Here is an 18,613-nt window from a genome sequence, read left to right as displayed (position 1 = left end):
ATACAGCCAGGATTTACAGGGGAAATCGCTGGTCTCTGTAACAGCACGCGGCGTCTTCGCTTTCTTCATTGCAAACTGCAATTAGGAGTCTTGTGGGACACACCCAGCCCGCTGCGCGCTTTCCCCGTAGCGCAGGCTGCAGCAGGAGTTTGGATGGGGTGGGGAGTTGCAAGCGCTGGCCTCCATCTGGGGTGAGACCTGCCCATCCCCCTGTCTGCAGGGATTTCACTGTGGCAGAGTGACTCTTTAAACACTCGTTTGTCCACTCCTCTGGCCTGGAGCTCTTTGCACGAGTCTAGAGCAAGCCCTGCTGCCTTCCCTGGGTACAGCGACCAGCCTGATGCGCTGTGCTGGTGTGCACACACCTTCTGCCAGAGCTTGTCGGGACTCAGAGAGAGTGAGGGCTCTTTCACAGCCCGCTGTGGTGGAACACTTCGTCTTCCATGGCTGTCAGGTGCAGCTGGCCATCTTCTCAGTGAGCCCCATGGATCCCAAGACTTTCAAACAAATAACCTGTACGACATGCAGCGGGTGATAACCTTTGGCATTTGATAGGTTGTCCATTAACTAGACTAATGGCAAAAGCCACGTCGGTAGCATAAGGTCTCAGGGGAGGAAACGGTGGTGAGCAGGGGGCCATTCTCAGGACAAAAAGTGAGGATGATAAAGGACGTGTACAAGGTAAATCTCTCTTGGTGTGGGGCTCTGAAACAGTGTCTGGCGGGGGGGGGAAGGGGATGCACTTGATTTCTTTGGAAAAAATGAATTTGGTTGCCAGCAATAAGCCAGATGACTTTTGCCAGTTGTGAATAAAGACGCTCCTGCCCCAAACAGTTGGTTTTAACCCTGTGTCACTCTTTTGCCTAAACGGGGAAAGCAGCCGGAGTGCTGTAAAGTGGCACCTCTGTTATTCCCAAGGATGGGCCGCCCGGGTTTGGGTTTGGACGTGGTGACTCCGCTGCCGTGTTCCCCTCCTGGGGGTCCCGCTGCTGTTAATGGGGGGGATGCTCTATGCAATTAGCGCTGAGGTCGATTAACTGGTAGCATGAGCAGAGGTGGCTGTTGGGGACAGCTCGGCTGCTCTGCTGGCACCGGATGGGGGTGATGCTGCCAGGCTGGGGCTGGACAGGCCCGGGGGGGTCCCCGTGCCCCTGAGCTGCCCCTTGGGCCCTGGTGTTGGGCGGTGGGTGCTGGGGCTGAGGAGCCACGGTGGGCTCGGTGCTGCGCCCATCCCCTCTGCGTCGCCCGAGGGGGGCGACCGGTCCCCCCCATCCCCCCCCCGGTGGCTCCGCGGGAGGAGGAAAGGTTCCCCCCAGGCCGCCCTCCATCCTCACTGCCCCTCGTAAAGATGGTGCCCCCCTCCGACGTGGCGCAGCACTGCCCGTTTCAAAGATGGCGGCGGGGGATGGGGATGGGGGGGGGGAGAGGGGGGGCGGGTCAGTTCGGTCCCGCCCCAGGCGGCGGCGCGGGCTCGCGGCGGCACAGCGCGCGGCGCGGCGGCGGGATGGTGGCGCGGGGGCTGCGCGCGCTGCGTGGGGCGCTGCGGGCGGCCGCCGCCTCCGGGCGCCGGTTCAGCACGCGGCCGGCGCGCGCCCCCGCCATGGACTACCAGGTACCGGCGGGGGGGCGGGAAGCGGGACCGAGTGCCGCGGCGGGGGCCTGGGCCGTGCGGCGGGACACCGGCAGGCTGGGGCATCCCACCGAGCCGGGCGCTGGAGGGCAGCGGCAGCCGCAGGGCCGGGGCTCCCCAGCACCGAGGGGCCCTTCCCGAGACCACGGGGCTCCGGTACCGTGCGGAGCGCTGAGCCCCCCTTCCCCCTCCCCGTCCCTCCTGCGGGGCTGCCCCTCTCCCGCCGCCCCCGGCCGCTGTTCGCCATCTCGCCCTTCTGCTCACCGGGGACAGCCGGTGCCCGACCGTCACGCCGCAGACACCTCCGTCCACCGTGGCGTCACCCGGCTGACCCCAGCCTGCAGCGGCAGCCGGTCCGGCAGCCACGGGGCATCCCGGGCGGACACGGGGACGTCCCGGGCCCACGTGGCTGCCTGGCGTCATGGGGGACGACGGTGGTCCCCGCGCTGAGGGCCGGTGCGGAGCCCCCCCCGGGGAGACGGGAGCCGTTCTGGCCCTGTCCCGTGCCACCGGTACCCGGTCTGCCGGGTGCCGCCACGGGGTCGGGCTGCTCGGGTGGGGTGTTCCCGCAGTGGGGACACGGGCTCGTCCCATGCCCGGTGTCCCCACTGCAGCACACAGCGGTGCCAGGGCCAGGCCTGCGTGTCCCCTCGGCGCGGGTCCGGGGGGTCTCGGTGCCACCGGTGACTTCTGGGCTGCGCACCCGCATCCGTCCCGCGTGCACCGTGCAGGTGCAGCTCTGTTGCTTCGTTTGTACCTCTAATTAAACACCAGCAGGGCGGGCACGCGGGCACCCGAGCACCGCCCGCTCACACCCACGGGCGGCCTTGTCCCGCTGGGGCAGGGGTGGCTGCCGGGCGCTGGGCTGCCCCGTGCCCCCTCGGCGGGGACAAGGGGCGGGCTCCCCCCGCAGATAAGTAGCCCGTCCCTGCCACAGGCTCTGGTGCTGCCGGCACGTCCCCGCAGGGCCATGGCGGAGGAGATGCTGTCGGCGTGGGCGGCTGCGGGCACCTTCGAGGGAACGGAGCCCGATGGGGTGGGTTGGGTTGCGGTGGTCACAGGGCGGGTTGGCCCCCAGGGCCGTGGCGGTGGGCGCAGCCCCGAGGCCACGGTGATGGACGCCATCCTGACCACCTCCACTGGGGGTCTTTCCAGGACGCCATCCGGACCCTCAACACCCTGCAGACCAATGCCAGCTACCTGGAGCAGGTGAAGCGGGAGCGCGGCGATCCCCAGGCCCAGCTGGAAGCTATGCAGGGCTTTTTGGAGAGGAGCGGGCTCAAGGTGAGGGGGGGTGTCGTCATCCCCACCCTGCCACCCCCCATCCCGGCAGTGGTGCTGCTGCGCTTGGCACTGGCTGCTGCGGGGGTCTCACGAGGTGGTTGACCTCCGGCAGGTCGAGGACCTGGATCGACTGAACATCATCCACGTCACGGGGACGAAGGGCAAGGTGAGGCGGGGGGGCGAAGGGGAGGCTGATGGTGTCTCTGGCTCCGTTTGCCCCTGACCCAGCGTGGTGGGGTTTAACGCTGCCGTTTCCCCAGGGCTCAGCATGCGCCTTCACCGAGTGCATCCTCCGCAGCTACGGGTTGAAGACAGGCTTTTACAGGTGGGCAGGGGAGATTGGGAGGGTTTGGGGGTGGCTGGTGGTGCTGTGCCTGACCATAACCCCCCCCGTTCTGTCCCCCCAGCTCCCCTCACCTGGTGCAGGTGCGTGAGCGGATCCGCATCAACGGTCAACCCATCAGCAAGGAGCTCTTCAACAAGTACTTTTGGCTTGTCTACAACCGCTTAGAGGAGACCAAGGTGGGGGTGGTGGGGCTTGTGGGGGGTGCTCCTTCCCCCGGGTACGCACCGGGGCAGTGTGCCCCAGCACCGGTTGGGGATAACCCATGCTGTCCCCTTACGCTTGCTCTGCCTGGCAGGACCCGGCACACGCCAGCATGCCGGCATACTTCCGCTTCCTCACCATCATGGCCTTCCATGTTTTCCTGCAGGAGAAGGTAGGTGGTAGTGGCCTCTGGCTTGTGATGGGGACGTCAGGTTGGTGGGGACCTCAGGGAGGGGGGGACATGGTGTCCAGCCCTGACTTGGGGTAGAACTTCCATCAGTCCAGCTGTCATGGCTGTACCCAGGGGATGCTGTGCCAGTTGGATGGTCCCCCCATGAGTGGGCCACGTGTTCAGGCACGGGTTTGGAGGGGTGGTGGCAGGGACCCGGCCCCACCCAGTTCCCTGAATCCATGGGGACACATGCTGCCTTGTGATGGCTCCAGTGTCCCTGTGTCCCCAGGTGGACCTGGCAGTGGTGGAGGTTGGAATTGGCGGCGCCTACGACTGCACAAACATCATCAGGTAGGAGCCGGCAGGGCCAAACCTGTCCCCTGGGGGTGCCAGGGCCTGGTGTCCCCACGGCAGGGGGACAGCAGGGACATTGCCACGCTGTGTTCCCAGGGCACCGGTGGTGTGTGGGGTCTCCTCCCTCGGCATTGACCACACCAGCATCCTGGGGGACACCATGGAGAAGATCGCCTGGCAGAAGGGGGGCATTTTTAAGGTAGGGAGACCTGGTCCTACTCCTCTCACAATTTTGGGGTGTGCTCCCCCATGGCCCTGAGCATCTCCATCCTTTGCAGCCCGGTGTGCCAGCGTTCACTGTGGCACAGCCAGAGCGGCCGCTGGAGGTGCTGAGGGACCGAGCTCAGGAGCGGGAGGTGAGTTGGGTGGCAGGGGGGTGGATGAGGTTACCCTATGGTGAGGGGTTAAGCCTCCTCTCCCCACAGTGTCCCTTGTACCTCTGCCCGGAGCTGGACGCCTTCGAGGGGGGCCACCGGGCGCTGGAGCTGGGGCTGGCGGGTGCCCACCAGCGCTCCAATGCTGCCCTGGCCCTGCAGCTGGCACGGACCTGGCTGCAGCGCCGCGGCTGCCGGGGTAAGGTGTGGGGACAGGAACGGGGACGGGGGGGGTGTCAGACCCCGCTGTGGCCCCCAGGGTCTCAGTGGGGGCGCCCGTCCCTCCAGGTCTCGGGGAGCTGAAGGAGGCGCTGCCAGGCACCGAGCTGGCGGGGAGGCCAGTGCCACTGGCACCCACCTTTCAACCCACTGATGCCATGATCCAAGGTGCAGTGTGGCCGTGCCGGGACTCCACTCGCCATGTCGCAGGGCTTGTGGGGGGACCACGCTGGGACCCCAGCCAGTGCTGCCGGTGCTGGAGGGCACAGCCTGGCTGCCCGCCCTGGGGTCCTGGAGGTGGAGGGGGGTGTGGGGGTCCCAGCTATGCTATGTGCCTCCTGTTCCCACCCCCCCCAGGTCTGCGGGACACAGAGTGGCTTGGCCGGACGCAGGTGCTGCCCCATGGCCCTGTGACGTGGTACCTGGACGGAGCCCACACCACCAGCAGCATCCAGGCCTGCGTCCGCTGGTTCCGCCAGGCTGCCCTCAACCAGGAGAAGCCCCACGAGTAAGGAGGGGACACGTGGTGCGGGGGGACACACACACACGCACATGGTGGGGTGCAGTGGTGGTGCTGGGGGTCCCCATGAGGCACGGGCCATCCGCCCTTTCTCCCCACAGCGGCTCCGAGGTGCGCGTGCTGCTCTTCAACGCCACGGGGGACCGGGACACGGCGGCGCTGCTCAAGCTGCTGCTGGTGAGGTTTTGGGGGGGGAGGTTTCAAGGGGGGGAGTCGCTGCGCCTGGATGCCTGCATTGTCTGCTTGTGCTGGGACCTGCTTGCTGGGGCGTGGGGAGCTGCGAGGTGGAGCTGATGTCTGTCTGTCTGTCCGCCCTGCAGTCCCTGGTTGTACCCTACCTCGGTGTCCCCTGTAAGGGTCTCACAGCCCTGGGTGCAGGGGGAGGCTCGGATCACCCCCTCCCTGGACCAAACCCCCCCGTAACCCTGCTGGTGTGGGACTGGTCCCAACTGGAAATCCCATGGGTGGGTCCTGAGGGCTCCCACAGCGCTCACCCCCCTCTCCCCACAGCCCTGCCACTTTGACTACGCCGTCTTCTGCCCTAACTTCACGGAGGTGTCGGTGGCCAGCAATGCAGGTGAGCACCAAGGAGCTGGGGTCCCCCCCCGTCCCCCCAGCCCCCTCCCATCCCCAACCCCTCCCTGCCCCCCCCCACGCCCCAATCCCTGACCCCCATCCCTCCCAGACCAGCAAAACTTCAACGTCACGCTGGAGAACGCCCTGACCCGCTGCCTGGAGAACCAGCGGACGTGGACCCGGCTGCTGGAGGAGAAGGGGGGGCAGGACCCCTGGCTCCCGGCCCCCCTGCGGGCAGGGGGGCTGCTGCAGCCGGCCCCCACCCGAGGGACCCTGCTTCTGGTCCCCCCGGCCCCAAGACCCCTCAATTCCCCCTCCCTCGTCTTCCCCTGCCTGGCCCAAGCGCTGCGGTGGGTGGCACAGGGCCGGGACCCCCAGCTGGCAGCACCCACCGCCATGGGGGCTCACCCCCACCCCGTCGCCAGCAGTGGGGCCGTGCTGCTGCGGGAGGCGGCTGCCATCCGCGTCCTGGTCACTGGTAGCCTGCACTTGGTTGGGGGGGTCCTCCGGCTGCTTGACCCCACGCTCTCCCAGTAACAGGGCCGGGGGGAGCCCGGGGCTTTGCACCTCTTTTTACTTGAAGCGCCAGTTCTGCCCCCGATGATGCTCGGGGGCGGCCGGGGGTGGGGGATGTGGGACCCCCAACCCCATCCCAGCCCTTTTCACCCCAGTGCCTTTTGCCTGTGCCCCCTCTGGGGGGACACTGGCCATGGGGGAAATGCTCCCGGCCCCCAGCCCACCTTGGTGAGACTGACTGGGGGAAGCCCTGGGCTCTGGGGGGGGGCTACCCCAGGCTGTGCTGGGGTCCTGGTGCCTGGGGGGTGGGCTGTTTTGGGGGGGTTGTAGGTGGGAGCCTCGAGCCGCGGTGAGGCTCGGCATCAGGGCACGACTAATTTAACATAGGGGGAGATTTTTATTATTATTAATAAGAGTTTGTAACTTGGACGGGGAGCTCGGGGAGGGTGGTTTCTGCTCATCACCCCACGCAGGGGCAGCAGCCCTGCACCCCCCCCACCCCAATAAACCTCTTTCTGCTCCCAGTGGTGCCCACTGCCTTCCTGGGGGGACGCAGGAGTGGCGTGGAGGGGCCACCCCAAGTGCTGGGGCACATCCTGGGGGCACCCACTTTTGCCCCCCCACCCCCCATTTGATGGGGAGCCTTGGGGGGGGCTTTGGCAATAGCTGCTCTCTCCGCCTTCCCAGTGCACCCAGCAGCGGGGGACCCCGGGGGAGGTTGTGGGGTCCCCCCTCCCTGGCGTGGGCTACCCTTGGGGAGCCAAAGCATTCACTGAATGAGTAACGGAGGCCCCCTCCGGGCTCGGCCTGAGATTTGGGGCAAAAAAACAGCTTAATGGGGCCGGGGTGGGTCCCCAAGTCCGGCGGCCAGGGGCAGGGCGAGCTCGGGGGGGCCTGGGGGAGTCAGGCCATGCTGCTGGTGGAGCAGGGAGTGCTTTGGGTGCTGCCGATGCTGTGGTTGGTGCTGCTGCTCTCCGAGGCTGGCGCCGTGCTGGAAACCGGCTGCAGTTTGGAGATGGGACCTGGCTCACGCCGCCCGCCACAGGGTGAAACACCAAGGGGAAACCAGACTCAGGGTGGCTGGTGGTGGCCATGGCTCGTCCCCACGGGACCTTCCAGCCCCCATGCACCCACCCTCCTGTATCGCTCCCTAGCCACCCCCTGAGCCCCCGCGATGGCAATGGGCATGGTTACACTGGAAGCAGGAGGGATTGCAGGGGGCCAGGGGGACCCCAGGGGGGTGATGGGATCCCGAGGAGCTGTGGCCACCCTGAGCAGGGTCATTCCCCTGTGGCATTACCAGGAGAGCCATACAGATGATGGCAACACAGCAGGCTGGTCCCTTGCTCACCCAGGGACCTTCGCTGGGGGGCCTTTGGGCTGGGGGGGGGAGGTACATGGGCAACCCAGCAAGGAACATGCGTGTGGCCCCCTGCCCCATCCCACCATGGGCATCCCATGGGGCGCTGGATACTCACGGGTGTGCGAGTAGATGTACCAGAGCCCGGCGGTGAGGAGTGCCCCGATGAGGAAGGCGCCGAAGGTGATGCCCAGGACGGCGGCCAGCCCCAGCCCACGGTCTGCAGGAGGACAAGGTCGTCAGCACCGCCATGCTGGTGGGGGGGGAATATCCCATTCCCACCCCCCCCTCCTGCCCTTTGCCCCCCTCCCCTGCCCCAAACTCACTGTTGGTTGGCCGCCAGCTGTCCTTCACTGTCACCTCCAGGACCTTCTCAAAGATGGTGTTGTTCTGCAGAGGTGGAGGTTGGGGTGAGAGGTGGGGGAAACCCCTGTCCCCTCCCGCACCCTCAGTGGGGGACATGGCTGGGAGTCCCCAGGCTCTTTGGGGACTGGGGATGCTGCTCCCAGCCAGGTAACGGAGCCCAGAGGTTGGGGACAAACCCGCCAGGCTGCCACCACCGATGGTGGGGACCAGCGTGGTGGCATCATGGGGGGGAGGGGGGGGGGGAGGTTATTCATGCTGACCTGCAAGCCGGCCTTGCACTTGAGGGTGGCAGAGAAGGGGACGCGGCCGCCCTCAGGGACAGCGTAGGTGAAGCGGAAGCGCCAGACCTTCCTCCCATGGCCCGTTGGGGGGCCCTCCAGCACGGTCACCCCCGCACTGCGCGCCTCTCCACCCTGCACCAGCAGCACCGGCTCCCGCCCCGGTGCCACCAGCCAGCACTCCTTCAGCTGCAGGTCGGCTGGGTGGTCCTCCCACCGCATGGATGCCTGCCACGGGGAGGGGGGGGCATGCCATCAGGGATGTTGGCCCAGGGACAGCTGGATCCCCATTCCCTGGGCACTGAACTTGTGGTGGTACCTGCACGAAGACCTCCTTGTTGACCTCTAGCTCCATCTGCGGTGCCTCAAAGGCAGCAGTGGGGAAGAGGCGCAGGAAGAGCTCCCGTGGAATCTTGCACTGGAAGGCCACCTGCAAGTGGGGACGACGCTGAGACCTCCCCCACCTCCCGGTGCCCAGCCAGCAGTGGCACTGGCACCCTTCTCCCATGGTCCCATCCTTGACCCACTGGGAAACCCGGCTCTTACCCGCACACTCCGGAGCACTGCGCCCTTGGCCAGGTTGAGGATGAGCTACAAGAAAGTGGGGAATGTTGAGTCAGCCAAGTGGTCCCCGCTGCCAGGGGGGTCTATTGTCCCGGATGGGATGGGATGGGATGGGATGGGATGGGATGGGATGGGATGGGATGGGATGGGATGGGATGGGATGGGATGGGATGGGATGGGATGGGATGGGATGGAGGGGTCCCACTCTGGGATGGGATAGGGGATAGTGTCCCACCTGGGGGAGAGGTGCCACCCCCATCTCCACCAGCACCCAGGTGCAGCGGCAGGGCTCAGCTCTGGGATGTAGTGGGATGTTTCCAGCCATGCAAAAGCAAGGAGGTCCCAGTGGAGAAGCCCCCAGTGGGGCTGGGGGCAGCACCCCAGCCAGCCCCCCACCTCACCTCGTTGTTGGCGTGGCCCTTTCCCTCCAGCGAGGTCCCGCAGTGGCTGAGGGGGGTTTTCAGCATGAAGTGAGTGGCGTTTTTCTCTGCCTGGCAGCTGATGTCCCGCAGGGTGATGTTCACCACGTCCTTGATGGGCTGGGAGAAAAGCGCCCAGTGGTCACCCACCAGCTGGGGACAGCCCTGTGCCGCCCATCCCGAGCACGCAGAGCAGGATGCGACCTCCCCTGGGCGATGCTGGCAGGTGTTGGGATCGCCCCCCAGTCCCCTCCTCACCTCCAGGTGGGACCTGGCGATGACAATCTCCATGGTTTCATCTGTGCACTTCCAGGGCTGGAGCATGAGCAGCAGCACATTGGGCAGCGAGTCGGCAGTGGGGGCTGGGGGGTTCGTCGTTGCAGGTGCCCTCCTGACTGCCTCTGTGGGACAGGGAGATGGGGAGGCTTAGTGGGGGCAGTGGGACCTCTCCCCATCCTGCCCAGCCTCAGGGGCCTCACCATGCTCATGGATCTCCAGGCTGACACGGGCACTGGTGGGGATGGTGGAGTAGGAGGCGATGACACTGTAGTTCTTCTCGAAGGCTTTGGCGATGAGGCCCCTCTCTGTGTCGGGCAGGAGCTCCCCGGGGAGCAGCAGCGAGGAGATGGGTGCGATCTTGTAGTTCCCAGAGACCTACGGGGGATGGGGGAATAGAGAGGGGGTGGCTGAGAGGGTACAGGTACCGCTGGGGATGCTCAATGCAGGGACGTCTTCTGGGTTTGTCCCCGTTAGGAGGGCTTGCAGTGAGGGGGCTGCCACCTTCCCATGCCCAATGTCTCCAGGTGCCCTCCTGCCACCCCCCCATGCTACCAACCCCCTTGGCAGGGGCGGGGGGGGGGGGGCACACATCCCACTGAGCCCTACCAGGAACTGGATATGGCAGTTGTTGACAGAGAGGGACCAGGTGAGGTTGGCCCGGCTCTGCAGGATGAGGATCTGGTTGCTCACGGCTCTCTCAGGACAGCTCAGGGACAGGTTCACCTCTGTGATGGGGAAGCTGCAAAACCATGAGACACCCCCCCGCCAGCATCAGCCTCCTGCACCGGCAGATCCCGTAGCCCCACCTTGGGATGGGGGGGCCGCTCTGCCTATGAGACACCCCAATCCCTTCCCAAGCATCTTCAAGCATGTCCCACCACCTGTCCCACCACCCCAGGGGTCCCCCACCTGCACCATGCCATACCTGGGCTCAGGCTGCAGGCGGATGATGTGGGCGGCCCTGGTGCTCTGGGCATCCCCGCGCGAGCAGCCCTTCACCTCATGGAAGAAGACCTCAGTCTCAAGGTGCGGAATGGCATCGAAGCGCTCCTGGGGGACGCAGTCCTGGGGGCTGCCGGCATCTGTGGAGGCACGGGGGTCACCAAAGCTAAACGAGGCTCAGTGGTGGGGAGATGCTTGGGGCCAGCCCTGATGCTCCAGGCCAGGTGGCATCGCTCCCTATAGCATCTCCCCTGGAATCGTGCTTCTTCCCAGCAGGTTGTCACCCTTCAGGAACAGGGAGAGCATCACTTCTCACTCTGTCCCCCCCCAGAGCCAGCCCCCAGCCCCACGCACCTTCTCCCAGGCGGAGCTGGACCCAGCGGGGGTCCCGCAGCTTGCTGTAGGACGTGACACCCCCGTAGGCACCCTGAGCCCAGGCCAGCAGCTGCACTTCGCCCGTGGCCGCGGGCGGCTCGGGTCCCAGTGCCACGGTGGTCCCCAGGCTGAGGTGTGCGTCCTGTAGGGCGAGCGGCAGCCTGAGCCGGGGTGGGGGGACAAGGCACATCCCTCCCCAGCTCGGGCTGGTGTGGGGAAACCATGGAAAGTCTTTCCCCAGCCATGGAGGATGAGGATGTAAAGCTAAGCCAGGCGGGCATCCCCGGAGCCCCGGCTCCGTCGTGGCTGGGGGTCACCCTGGATGAATAGGGGTTTCTTGGGCCACAGACTGGGAGCGGCGTGGGCGGCCGGCGGCACGCGGAGAGCTCAGCCCACTTTATTATTAGCTGCAAACAAAGCAGGAGGTTTATTTTGCTAACAAAGCACCCGGCCCCGGCTCAGCTCACTGGAGCCAAACACCATCCCTGACCTTCCTCCCGCCGGCCGGAGGAAACAGGAGCTTTTTCCAGCCCTGTGCGTCATTCCCTGCCCAGCCAGCCCCGTGCTAAGCACTGCCGGCAGTGGCCAGGCGTGTCCCCTCCTCCCCTGGGCACCGCAAGCATCGCCTCCGAGGATGGAGGGCCAGTCTCCTCCAGGGACACCCCACAAACATCTCCAGGGATGGCCCCAGTCTTGCTACCCCCAGGGTTGCTCCAAGCACGGGGCTGTGGCACTCACAGTGCGGATGAGCAGGTCTGGGCACGGGGAGGTGACGATGGCCGAGCAGCGGGCACAGAGGAGGACAAGCACTGCTGGCCGGGTGCAGCCACCAGCTCGCGGTGTGACAGACACCCTCAGCAGGAAGGCAGAAGCCTGCGGAGGGGGGAAAAGGGAGAGCATCACCACCCTGGTCACCAAGCCCCAATTGCTGTCACCTATCTGGCTGCCCCCCGGCCACCCCACCTGCTCCCAGAGACGGAGGCAGCAGGGAGAGCCCTTGGGCTCATCCTGAGCACACGCCATGCAGTAGGCAGCCGTGATTGGATTTAGGGAGCAGGTTGGGGGATGCAGAGATGCCACGTGGATGTGTACCCACAGTGCTGAGGGCAAACACCTCCCAGCTCCCCCGAGCAAGGGACCAGGGCATTCCCACCCTAGGAATGGGAGCATTCCCCATACTGGGGTCCAGGGCACTGGGGACTGGGGCATCCTTGCGTCAGGGTCTGGGTAGTCTCTGTACTGGGTACCAGCGTGTCACCCCACAGTGGACTGGGATGTACCTACAACAGGAACTACAGCATCCTCACACGGGACTGGAGTGTCCCCACACTGAGGACTGGAGCATCCTCACACTGGGGTCAGGTCATTTCCCCCCCCTTCCCCCCGGGCACTGGAGTATCCCCACCATGGGCACCAGGGTGTCCCCCCACTGAAGACTAGAGCATCTCCACACCAGGCACCGGGACATCCCCCTGCGGGTTTCCCAGCCCCATCCCAGCACTGTGCAGCCTCTCCAGGCTCGGGACCAGCTGTACTGGTGTGCAGGGATGCCGGGGGCACAGCGGTGGTACACACTGCTCCCCATGGGCAGCACTGCCTGGCAGCCTCCAGCTGGAAATACAGATGGGGAAGCTGGAACACCAGGCACTAAGTTTGGCAACAACCGCCTGAATCACTGCTCGCAAAGTGCTGAGCCAGGCAGTGGGCAGGCCCTGTTTACCCTGGCAGGGTAAACCAGCCAGGGGCCGGGGGGGTGGAAGCAGCCGCCAGTGCCAGGGCATGGGGCCGGTGGGATGGAGCCATGGGCATCCTGGCCTGGCGGTGGCTCTGTGGCAAGCGTGGGTGGCCGGGGACCCCGGGTGGCCCCGGGTGTCAGGGAGGAGCTGGCGGCTGTTTTTCCTGCCGCGTGTTTTGCAGTGCACCATTGTTCGGCTGCGCGAGCGGCGGGAGCCTCGCCGCTGCCCCGCCGCCGCCTTTCAGGTTATTTTTTTCTTTTTCTTTTTTTTTTTTTTTTTCATCATGGGGATCTGCTTATAGAAAGCAGCTTCCAGTAATTCTTCTATAAGTGGAGCTGCATCCCTGCCCGGCTCCCTCCGCATGCCTCAGGGCTGGGTGCCCCAGCCATGACATCAATGTGTGTCCCCTGCCGCCGCCGGTGACAACCCCAGGGCACCCCCAGCTCCGGCACTTGGGTGCCAGGGCCAGGTCACACCAGCTTGGGGCAGAGGGGCCCTTGCAAAACCCACCCTCCCCAGCAGCTCCTCACCCGACCCCTGCCTCCCTCCGAAAAGCAGAACTGGGAGAGGTGGGAGGTGGTGGGGGGAGGAAACGTGGCGCCGGGTGGCCCAGAGCTGGGACAAAATCTGGTGCTGGGTGTGCTGGGGCCCAGCCGGCGTGAGAGGAGCCGTGCAAACCTGTGAGCCGGTGCACACTCATGTGCTGGTGCAAATCCATGCACCAGCACACACCCACTCACCAGTGCAACCCAGCACTGGATGGAGCCCCAGCCCCGTCGCTGCTCTGCGCCCGTCCTCACCCAAAAGCTGCCCGGGGCACCCACGACGCGGTTATCGCCCCTCGGCAGGCCGTGCAAACACTGGCGACCACGTTTCCGCTCGCTTGGCCGCCTTCAAGTGATGTGCCTCCCTCCATCCCTCCCCCTGTCCCTCCCTCCATCCCTTCTTCCCTCCTTCCATCCCGCCCTGGCACGGTCCCCATCGGGTACCCGTAGGTCTGCTCTACTCCTGAATCGGGACCAGGCCACCTCCCCAGGGAAACAGGGGTTCCTGGGACATCCAGCGCAGGGATAGCCCCGGCAACGTGGGCTGTTGGAGAAGTTGCCCCTGAAGACTTTAAATCCCCGGTGGGGCCACAGACACCAGTGGCTGCGCTGGGACAGGAAGCTCAGCAAAGGCACCATGGAAAAGGTTAATCTGGGTCCTCTCGCTGCGCCTTAGTTTGACAGCCGGGATGCCCTGCTCGGCAGGGACAGTGCCAGGGTGACAGTGCTGGGGTGACGCACTAGGACCCCGTTTGCTCACCTTGGACCACTCGACGCTGAGGATGTGAACTTCATGGCCGGTGCCCACAGAGCCGCTGCTGACGCAGCCCCGCGGCACTGTGCTGGTGGCGTAGGACAGTGTGATGGGTGGCTCTGCCGTCACCGGCTGCAAGTCACATCCCTCGGCTCTCCCAGGGTCTGGGTGGAAAACAAGAGACCGTCAGTCCCTGCTGCACGGACGTAGGGACAGGGAATGTAGGGTGACACGACATGGTGGGGGACGTGATACGGGAGGGGGCTGCATTACAACGCCAGCCCCGGGGCTGCCCCCGCACCCCCAGCGCGGCATCACCGCAGTCCCACCACTGGCACAGCGCCCGCGGGACCATCTGCTACGTGTTTGCTCGGGGCTCGTCTGCTGCTGCTGGCCCCTTGGCGCAATCACGTTAATGACCCTCGGATCCGGGCTGGAAAAATCCGCTGTCCCTCCTCGGCACTGCCGCGTGCCAAAACTCGCACCCGGCTGCCCCGAACACTCAGGCGGCGGCGGAAGCCCCCCCACATCCCCCGTGCCGCAGGAAAGCGGGAAGCTCAGGTATGGAAATGGCTGTAAAGCTCATCCTCCGCGGGCGCCGAGGCGTGAGCTTCGCCCCATCCCGAACCCCCCTGTGCGGCGCACGAGCGAGCGGGGCCGGGGGCGGCTGCCAAGGGAAATCCTGAGTGCAAACAGTCGTTTGAAGGCCTGATCCTGTAAATCCCCATTTGCCTCAGCCATTTCCCCTGCCCTGGGCAGCCCTGCTGTGGCCGGGCTGTCCTCAAGCTGGCCCCTGCGCTGGGAGATGGTGGACCTGAGCTGGGAGATGCAGTGGACACCCATCCATGGGTGCCCCCTTGCAGGGGACTAGGCAGGATGGAGCCCCATGCCACAGCTGACGGCTCTCCATGGGCACATAGTGCCTGGGGCACTGTGTTTGGTTTGGAGGTGGCCACTGAGCTCCGTCCCTTCCCGTCCCATCCTTTCCCATCCCTCGTGGCTCCAACCACCATGCCAGGAGGTGACCAGACCCTGCGCCAGGGCCACCCGGCCACCCCCGCCTGGACTGGGGCCATGGTGTGCGATGCTCCAGGCGCCGAGGCTTCGGGATGCCGCAGCCAGCAAAGGGCCACCCGTGCCATGTCATGTCCATCACAGCATCCCTGGCCCATGTCTCTCTGTCGGAGTGGCGCGGCCGTGGTGGCGGGGTCACAGCGCAGACCCCCCCGGTGACGCTGCCACGGGCCCACCTATTGTCCGACGCTTCCTCCCCCCAGCGCGGCGGCCGTGTGGCCGGCAGCATCGGGAGGAAGATAAACAGCCGCTTATCTGGGCCCCACAGGCTGCGTCCCTCTTCCCCTCTACTCCTGCCCCGACGGCACCGGGCACGGCCATACGGTCCCTGGCACGGCTGAGCAGAGGACAGGCAGCTCATCACACCTCAGGCAGTATCCCATAGGGAGGGTGGGCAGGGCCGGGGGGCCGTGGTGGGGCTCGGCCCCAGCACAGGGCAGGGATGGCAGCAGAGGGGATGTGGGGTACGGTGCCAGCTGGGCACCGTCAGTCCCTGGGGAAGGCAGCGGGCTCCAGCATTATGTCAGGATCAGATAAGGGGGCTCAGCTGGGCCGCCGGGGCGATCAGATAAGGGCACTGTTATTTTTGTACTCCGGGAAAGGGAAAAAAAAAATTAAAAGGAAGAAAGAAAGAAAATCCACTTTATGTTTTTCCAGCCGCCCGCCCTTCTCCTTCACTCCAGCGTGTCTGAGACCAGGGGGCAGGGAAGGTGTCACCACATCTCCCTGGTGGGTCAGGGGCTGGGGGGGGCGAAGTGTGGTTTTTGGGAGCAGATCAAAGGCCCTGGGTGGAGAGCAACGCCCAGGGGTGCTGGGCTGGGGTGTGCAGGGCTGGGGTGACTCCAGCAGCCCGGGATGCCCCATGGGACAGGCAGCGCCACTCTGGCATCCCGGCATCCGGCTGTGCCGCCTCGGCACTTGTGTAACGAGCTGGCCAGTGTCAGACCCCGTCAGGAATGGGCATGGACCCAGTGCTGCAAACTCAGGAGGGAAGGTTGTCACACACACATTCCTCCCGAGCCACCGCTGGCTGTTAGACCACGCAGAGGTGGCATCGGGGCTCAGATGACGGGGTGGACGGGACCAGGCTTTGGTGTTCACACAGACCACGTCATTCCTCCCCCTCTCTTACGCTGAGCAGCCTGTCCCCAGGGACGGGAAGGGACGACCCAGCACTGTGCTTACCCCACAGGGAGCATCTCTGGTCCCTGCCAGGATGGGGGGCACAAAGTCCTCCACCTTTGGAAGCCTGCTGTGTCCATGAGGCCCCACAGCACTGTACCTGCCATGGACACCCCCAGCCCATGGCACTGTACCTGCTGTGGCACCCCCAGCCCTGCGGGTCCCTGCAGGGGAGAAGTGGCAGCTGGACAGGGACAGCTAGGCAAGACAGGGACCATATGACACAGCTACGCAGGACGGGGACCATATGACATGGCTACACAGGACAGGGACCATATAGCACAGCTACTCAGGTCAGGGACCACACAACGCAGCTACTCAGGATGGGGACCATATGGCACAGCTGCGTAGCATAGGGATGATATGGCACAGTCACATAGCATGAGGACCATATAGCACAGCTGCATAGGTTGGGAATGGTATGGCATAGATGAATAGGACATGGTCTATACGGAACAGCTACACAGGACAGGGACCATACAGGCACAGTCATACATGACAGGGACTGTATAGCCCAGTTACGTAGGACAGGGACCATATGCCACAGCTACATAAGCTAGGGACCATCTAGCGCAGTTAGGACAAGGACTGCATTACACAGCTAAACAGGACAGGAACCATATGGCACAGCTACTCAGGATGGGGACCATATGGCATAGTTACATAGGACTTAGCCCATATAGCACAGCCACATTAGTGCAGGGACTGTATGGCACAGCCATATAGGATGGAGACTGTATGGGACAAATACAAAGGACACAGACTGTATGGCATGGCTACATAGGACAGAGACAGCTTTGCACAGCTGTGTAGGATGGGGACCAGATGGCACAGGTACATGATGTAGGGACTATACACCACAGACAGGGAAGGCAGGGCCTCTGTGGCACAACTACATAGGACGCAGACCACATGGCACAGCTACATAGGACACAGACCTTATTGCACATCTACATAGGATGGGGACCGCACGGCACAGCCATAGGACGGGAACTGTAAGGCACAGGTATGGGGGACACAGACCTTATGGCACAGCTGTATAGGATGGGGACCATACTGCACAGCTATGGGGGACATGACCCGTACAGTGCAGCCTCACTGGAGAGGGATCACCTGGCACAGCTACCGGGCAGTGACCAGGGGGTGACAGCAGGCAGGGAGCGGGCACAGAGCCTGACAGCGGTGACACCCCAGCAGCACCCACCAGCGCTGGCCCCTGCAGTGGCCTGGAGGGACCGACCCAGCCAGGACAGGCTGTGCCGCCGGCCTCGGTGTCCCCAGGCTGCCGCTGCCTTCCCAGTTCCCTTTCCCTCTGCTGGTGGGTCTTATCCCCAGGTCCCCCAGCTCCCTGCCCTCCGTCCGGCACGGGTGTCCCCACACCTGTCCCCCTTGAAATTCCCCCTGAGGCTTCGCAGGAACCTTGGGGTGGCTTTAGTGCTTCCCCGACTGCTCCAGAGGTGGACAAGTACCCAGCCCCGTCCCCATGGCCGACGTGGGGCTTTATGGGGCTTTTCCCATTCCTCACCCTGACTCCCGGTTGATCCCCCCCACTCCGTGGTGGCGGGGGGCCACAGAAGCTGCCCCAGACCCCCCGGTTGCCGTCGCCTCTGCCGGGGCACAGCAACGGTGCCTTCGACACCTCCCGAGCGCTGGTGACGCAGCCTGGATTTCGGGGGTCCCGGGGAGTGGCAGGGCTGCGCTGTGTGTGTCCCTCTCCAGGGCTGGGGGTGGCTTATCCCTCCCCACCTCTGGGGCTGCCCCCCAAAACCTTCTCTCCTGGGGCATTCCCAGGGGTGACAGTGCCCGCGCCAGCACAGCCAGGACCCCTTCGGCCACAGACGTGCTGCCCCCGAGGGAGCTGGATCCCCCCCCCGGCATAGGCTGCTCTGGGACAGAGTCACCGGTGGGTCCCGCAGCCGGTCCCATCCCGGGGGTCCCGTCCGGGGGTCCCATCCCGGGGGTGTCCCGTCGTCCCCCCGCCCCCAGCCCCACTCACCCGGGCGGCCGAGCAGTGCCAGCAGCAGCGGCAGGAGCGGGGCGGCGCGGGGGCCCATGTCCGCCTGCGGCCGCTCCCCGGGACCCAGCGCCGAGTGCCGGGCGGCGGCGGCGGCAGGAAACCGACTCCCTTCGAAGGAGGGTCCGCGGGCGGCGCGGCTCCGCGCCGGGAGGAAATGCCGCTGGCGGCGCTGGGGCCGTGCCGGCGGCGGGGCGGGGGGGGCGGGAGCTGCCCGAAACTGGGGGGGTGGGAGGGGAGAAGGGGGGGACACCAGTTCCCTGACCCCCGGGAGGCGCCGTGCCTCAGTTTCCCCACAGCGTCACCTCCAGAGGGGTGCGCTGGAAGTGCCCTGAGCACCGGCGGGGGGGGGGGGTAGGTAGCCACTGGCACCCGAGATGGATGTCCCCGGGGTCCCTCCTGGGCTGGCACTGGTGAGTGGAGGGGTGGGGGACAGGGGTTTGGAAGTGCCCCGGTGGGGTGTGCTCCCTCCACCCCCCCAAATTTGCCCACAAACACTGCTGCAGCACAGCCTGATCCCCCAGAGTGAGGAG

General features: G+C 65.4%; 2 protein-coding genes across 2 annotated transcripts; one reads left to right on the top strand and one right to left on the bottom strand.

Moving 5' to 3' along the window:
• Positions 1-1,504: 1,504 nt before the first annotated feature.
• FPGS (folylpolyglutamate synthase) lies at positions 1,505-6,422 on the top strand (the record flags this gene model as incomplete). Its single annotated transcript, XM_082492553.1, is given in 16 exon segments — positions 1,505-1,612; positions 2,568-2,768; positions 2,771-2,914; positions 3,027-3,080; positions 3,175-3,239; positions 3,322-3,436; positions 3,556-3,633; positions 3,923-3,984; positions 4,084-4,186; positions 4,266-4,343; positions 4,413-4,560; positions 4,650-4,748; positions 4,938-5,088; positions 5,202-5,277; positions 5,611-5,677; positions 5,786-6,422. Coding segments are annotated over 16 exon segments (1,977 nt in total). The 3' UTR covers positions 6,214-6,422.
• A 75-nt stretch (positions 6,423-6,497) lies between these two features.
• ENG (endoglin) lies at positions 6,498-18,219 on the bottom strand. Its single transcript, XM_082492793.1, has 15 exons — positions 18,063-18,219; positions 13,817-13,974; positions 11,514-11,648; positions 10,755-10,917; positions 10,384-10,540; positions 10,065-10,197; positions 9,659-9,833; positions 9,438-9,580; positions 9,162-9,299; positions 8,743-8,787; positions 8,516-8,626; positions 8,179-8,424; positions 7,879-7,942; positions 7,671-7,772; positions 6,498-7,214 (listed from the first exon to the last, which is right to left on the bottom strand). The coding sequence occupies exons 1-15, from the start codon at positions 18,118-18,120 to the stop codon at positions 7,096-7,098; spliced, it is 1,947 nt and encodes a 648-aa protein (XP_082348919.1). The 5' UTR covers positions 18,121-18,219; the 3' UTR covers positions 6,498-7,095.
• Positions 18,220-18,613: the final 394 nt, after the last annotated feature.

The sequence above is a fragment of the Vanellus vanellus genome (assembly GCF_965231255.1).
Source record: "Vanellus vanellus genome assembly, chromosome: 18".
Taxonomy (NCBI): Eukaryota; Metazoa; Chordata; class Aves; order Charadriiformes; family Charadriidae; genus Vanellus; species Vanellus vanellus.
Note: the sequence above shows the minus strand (reverse complement) of the source record. Positions and strands in the feature narration are given on the sequence as shown.

Bases quoted from the DNA above. Each gene is read 5' to 3' on its own strand.
- ENG (XM_082492793.1), bottom strand. From the start codon at position 18,120: ATGGGCCCCCGCGCCGCCCCGCTCCTGCCGCTGCTGCTGGCACTGCTC. The intron at 13,975-18,062 runs GTGAGTGGGGCT...TTTTCCACCCAG, and splicing joins GGCACTGCTCGGCCGCCCGG to ACCCTGGGAGAGCCGAGGGA. The intron at 11,649-13,816 runs GTGAGCAAACGG...CCCCCTCCGCAG, and splicing joins TCAGCGTCGAGTGGTCCAAG to GCTTCTGCCTTCCTGCTGAG.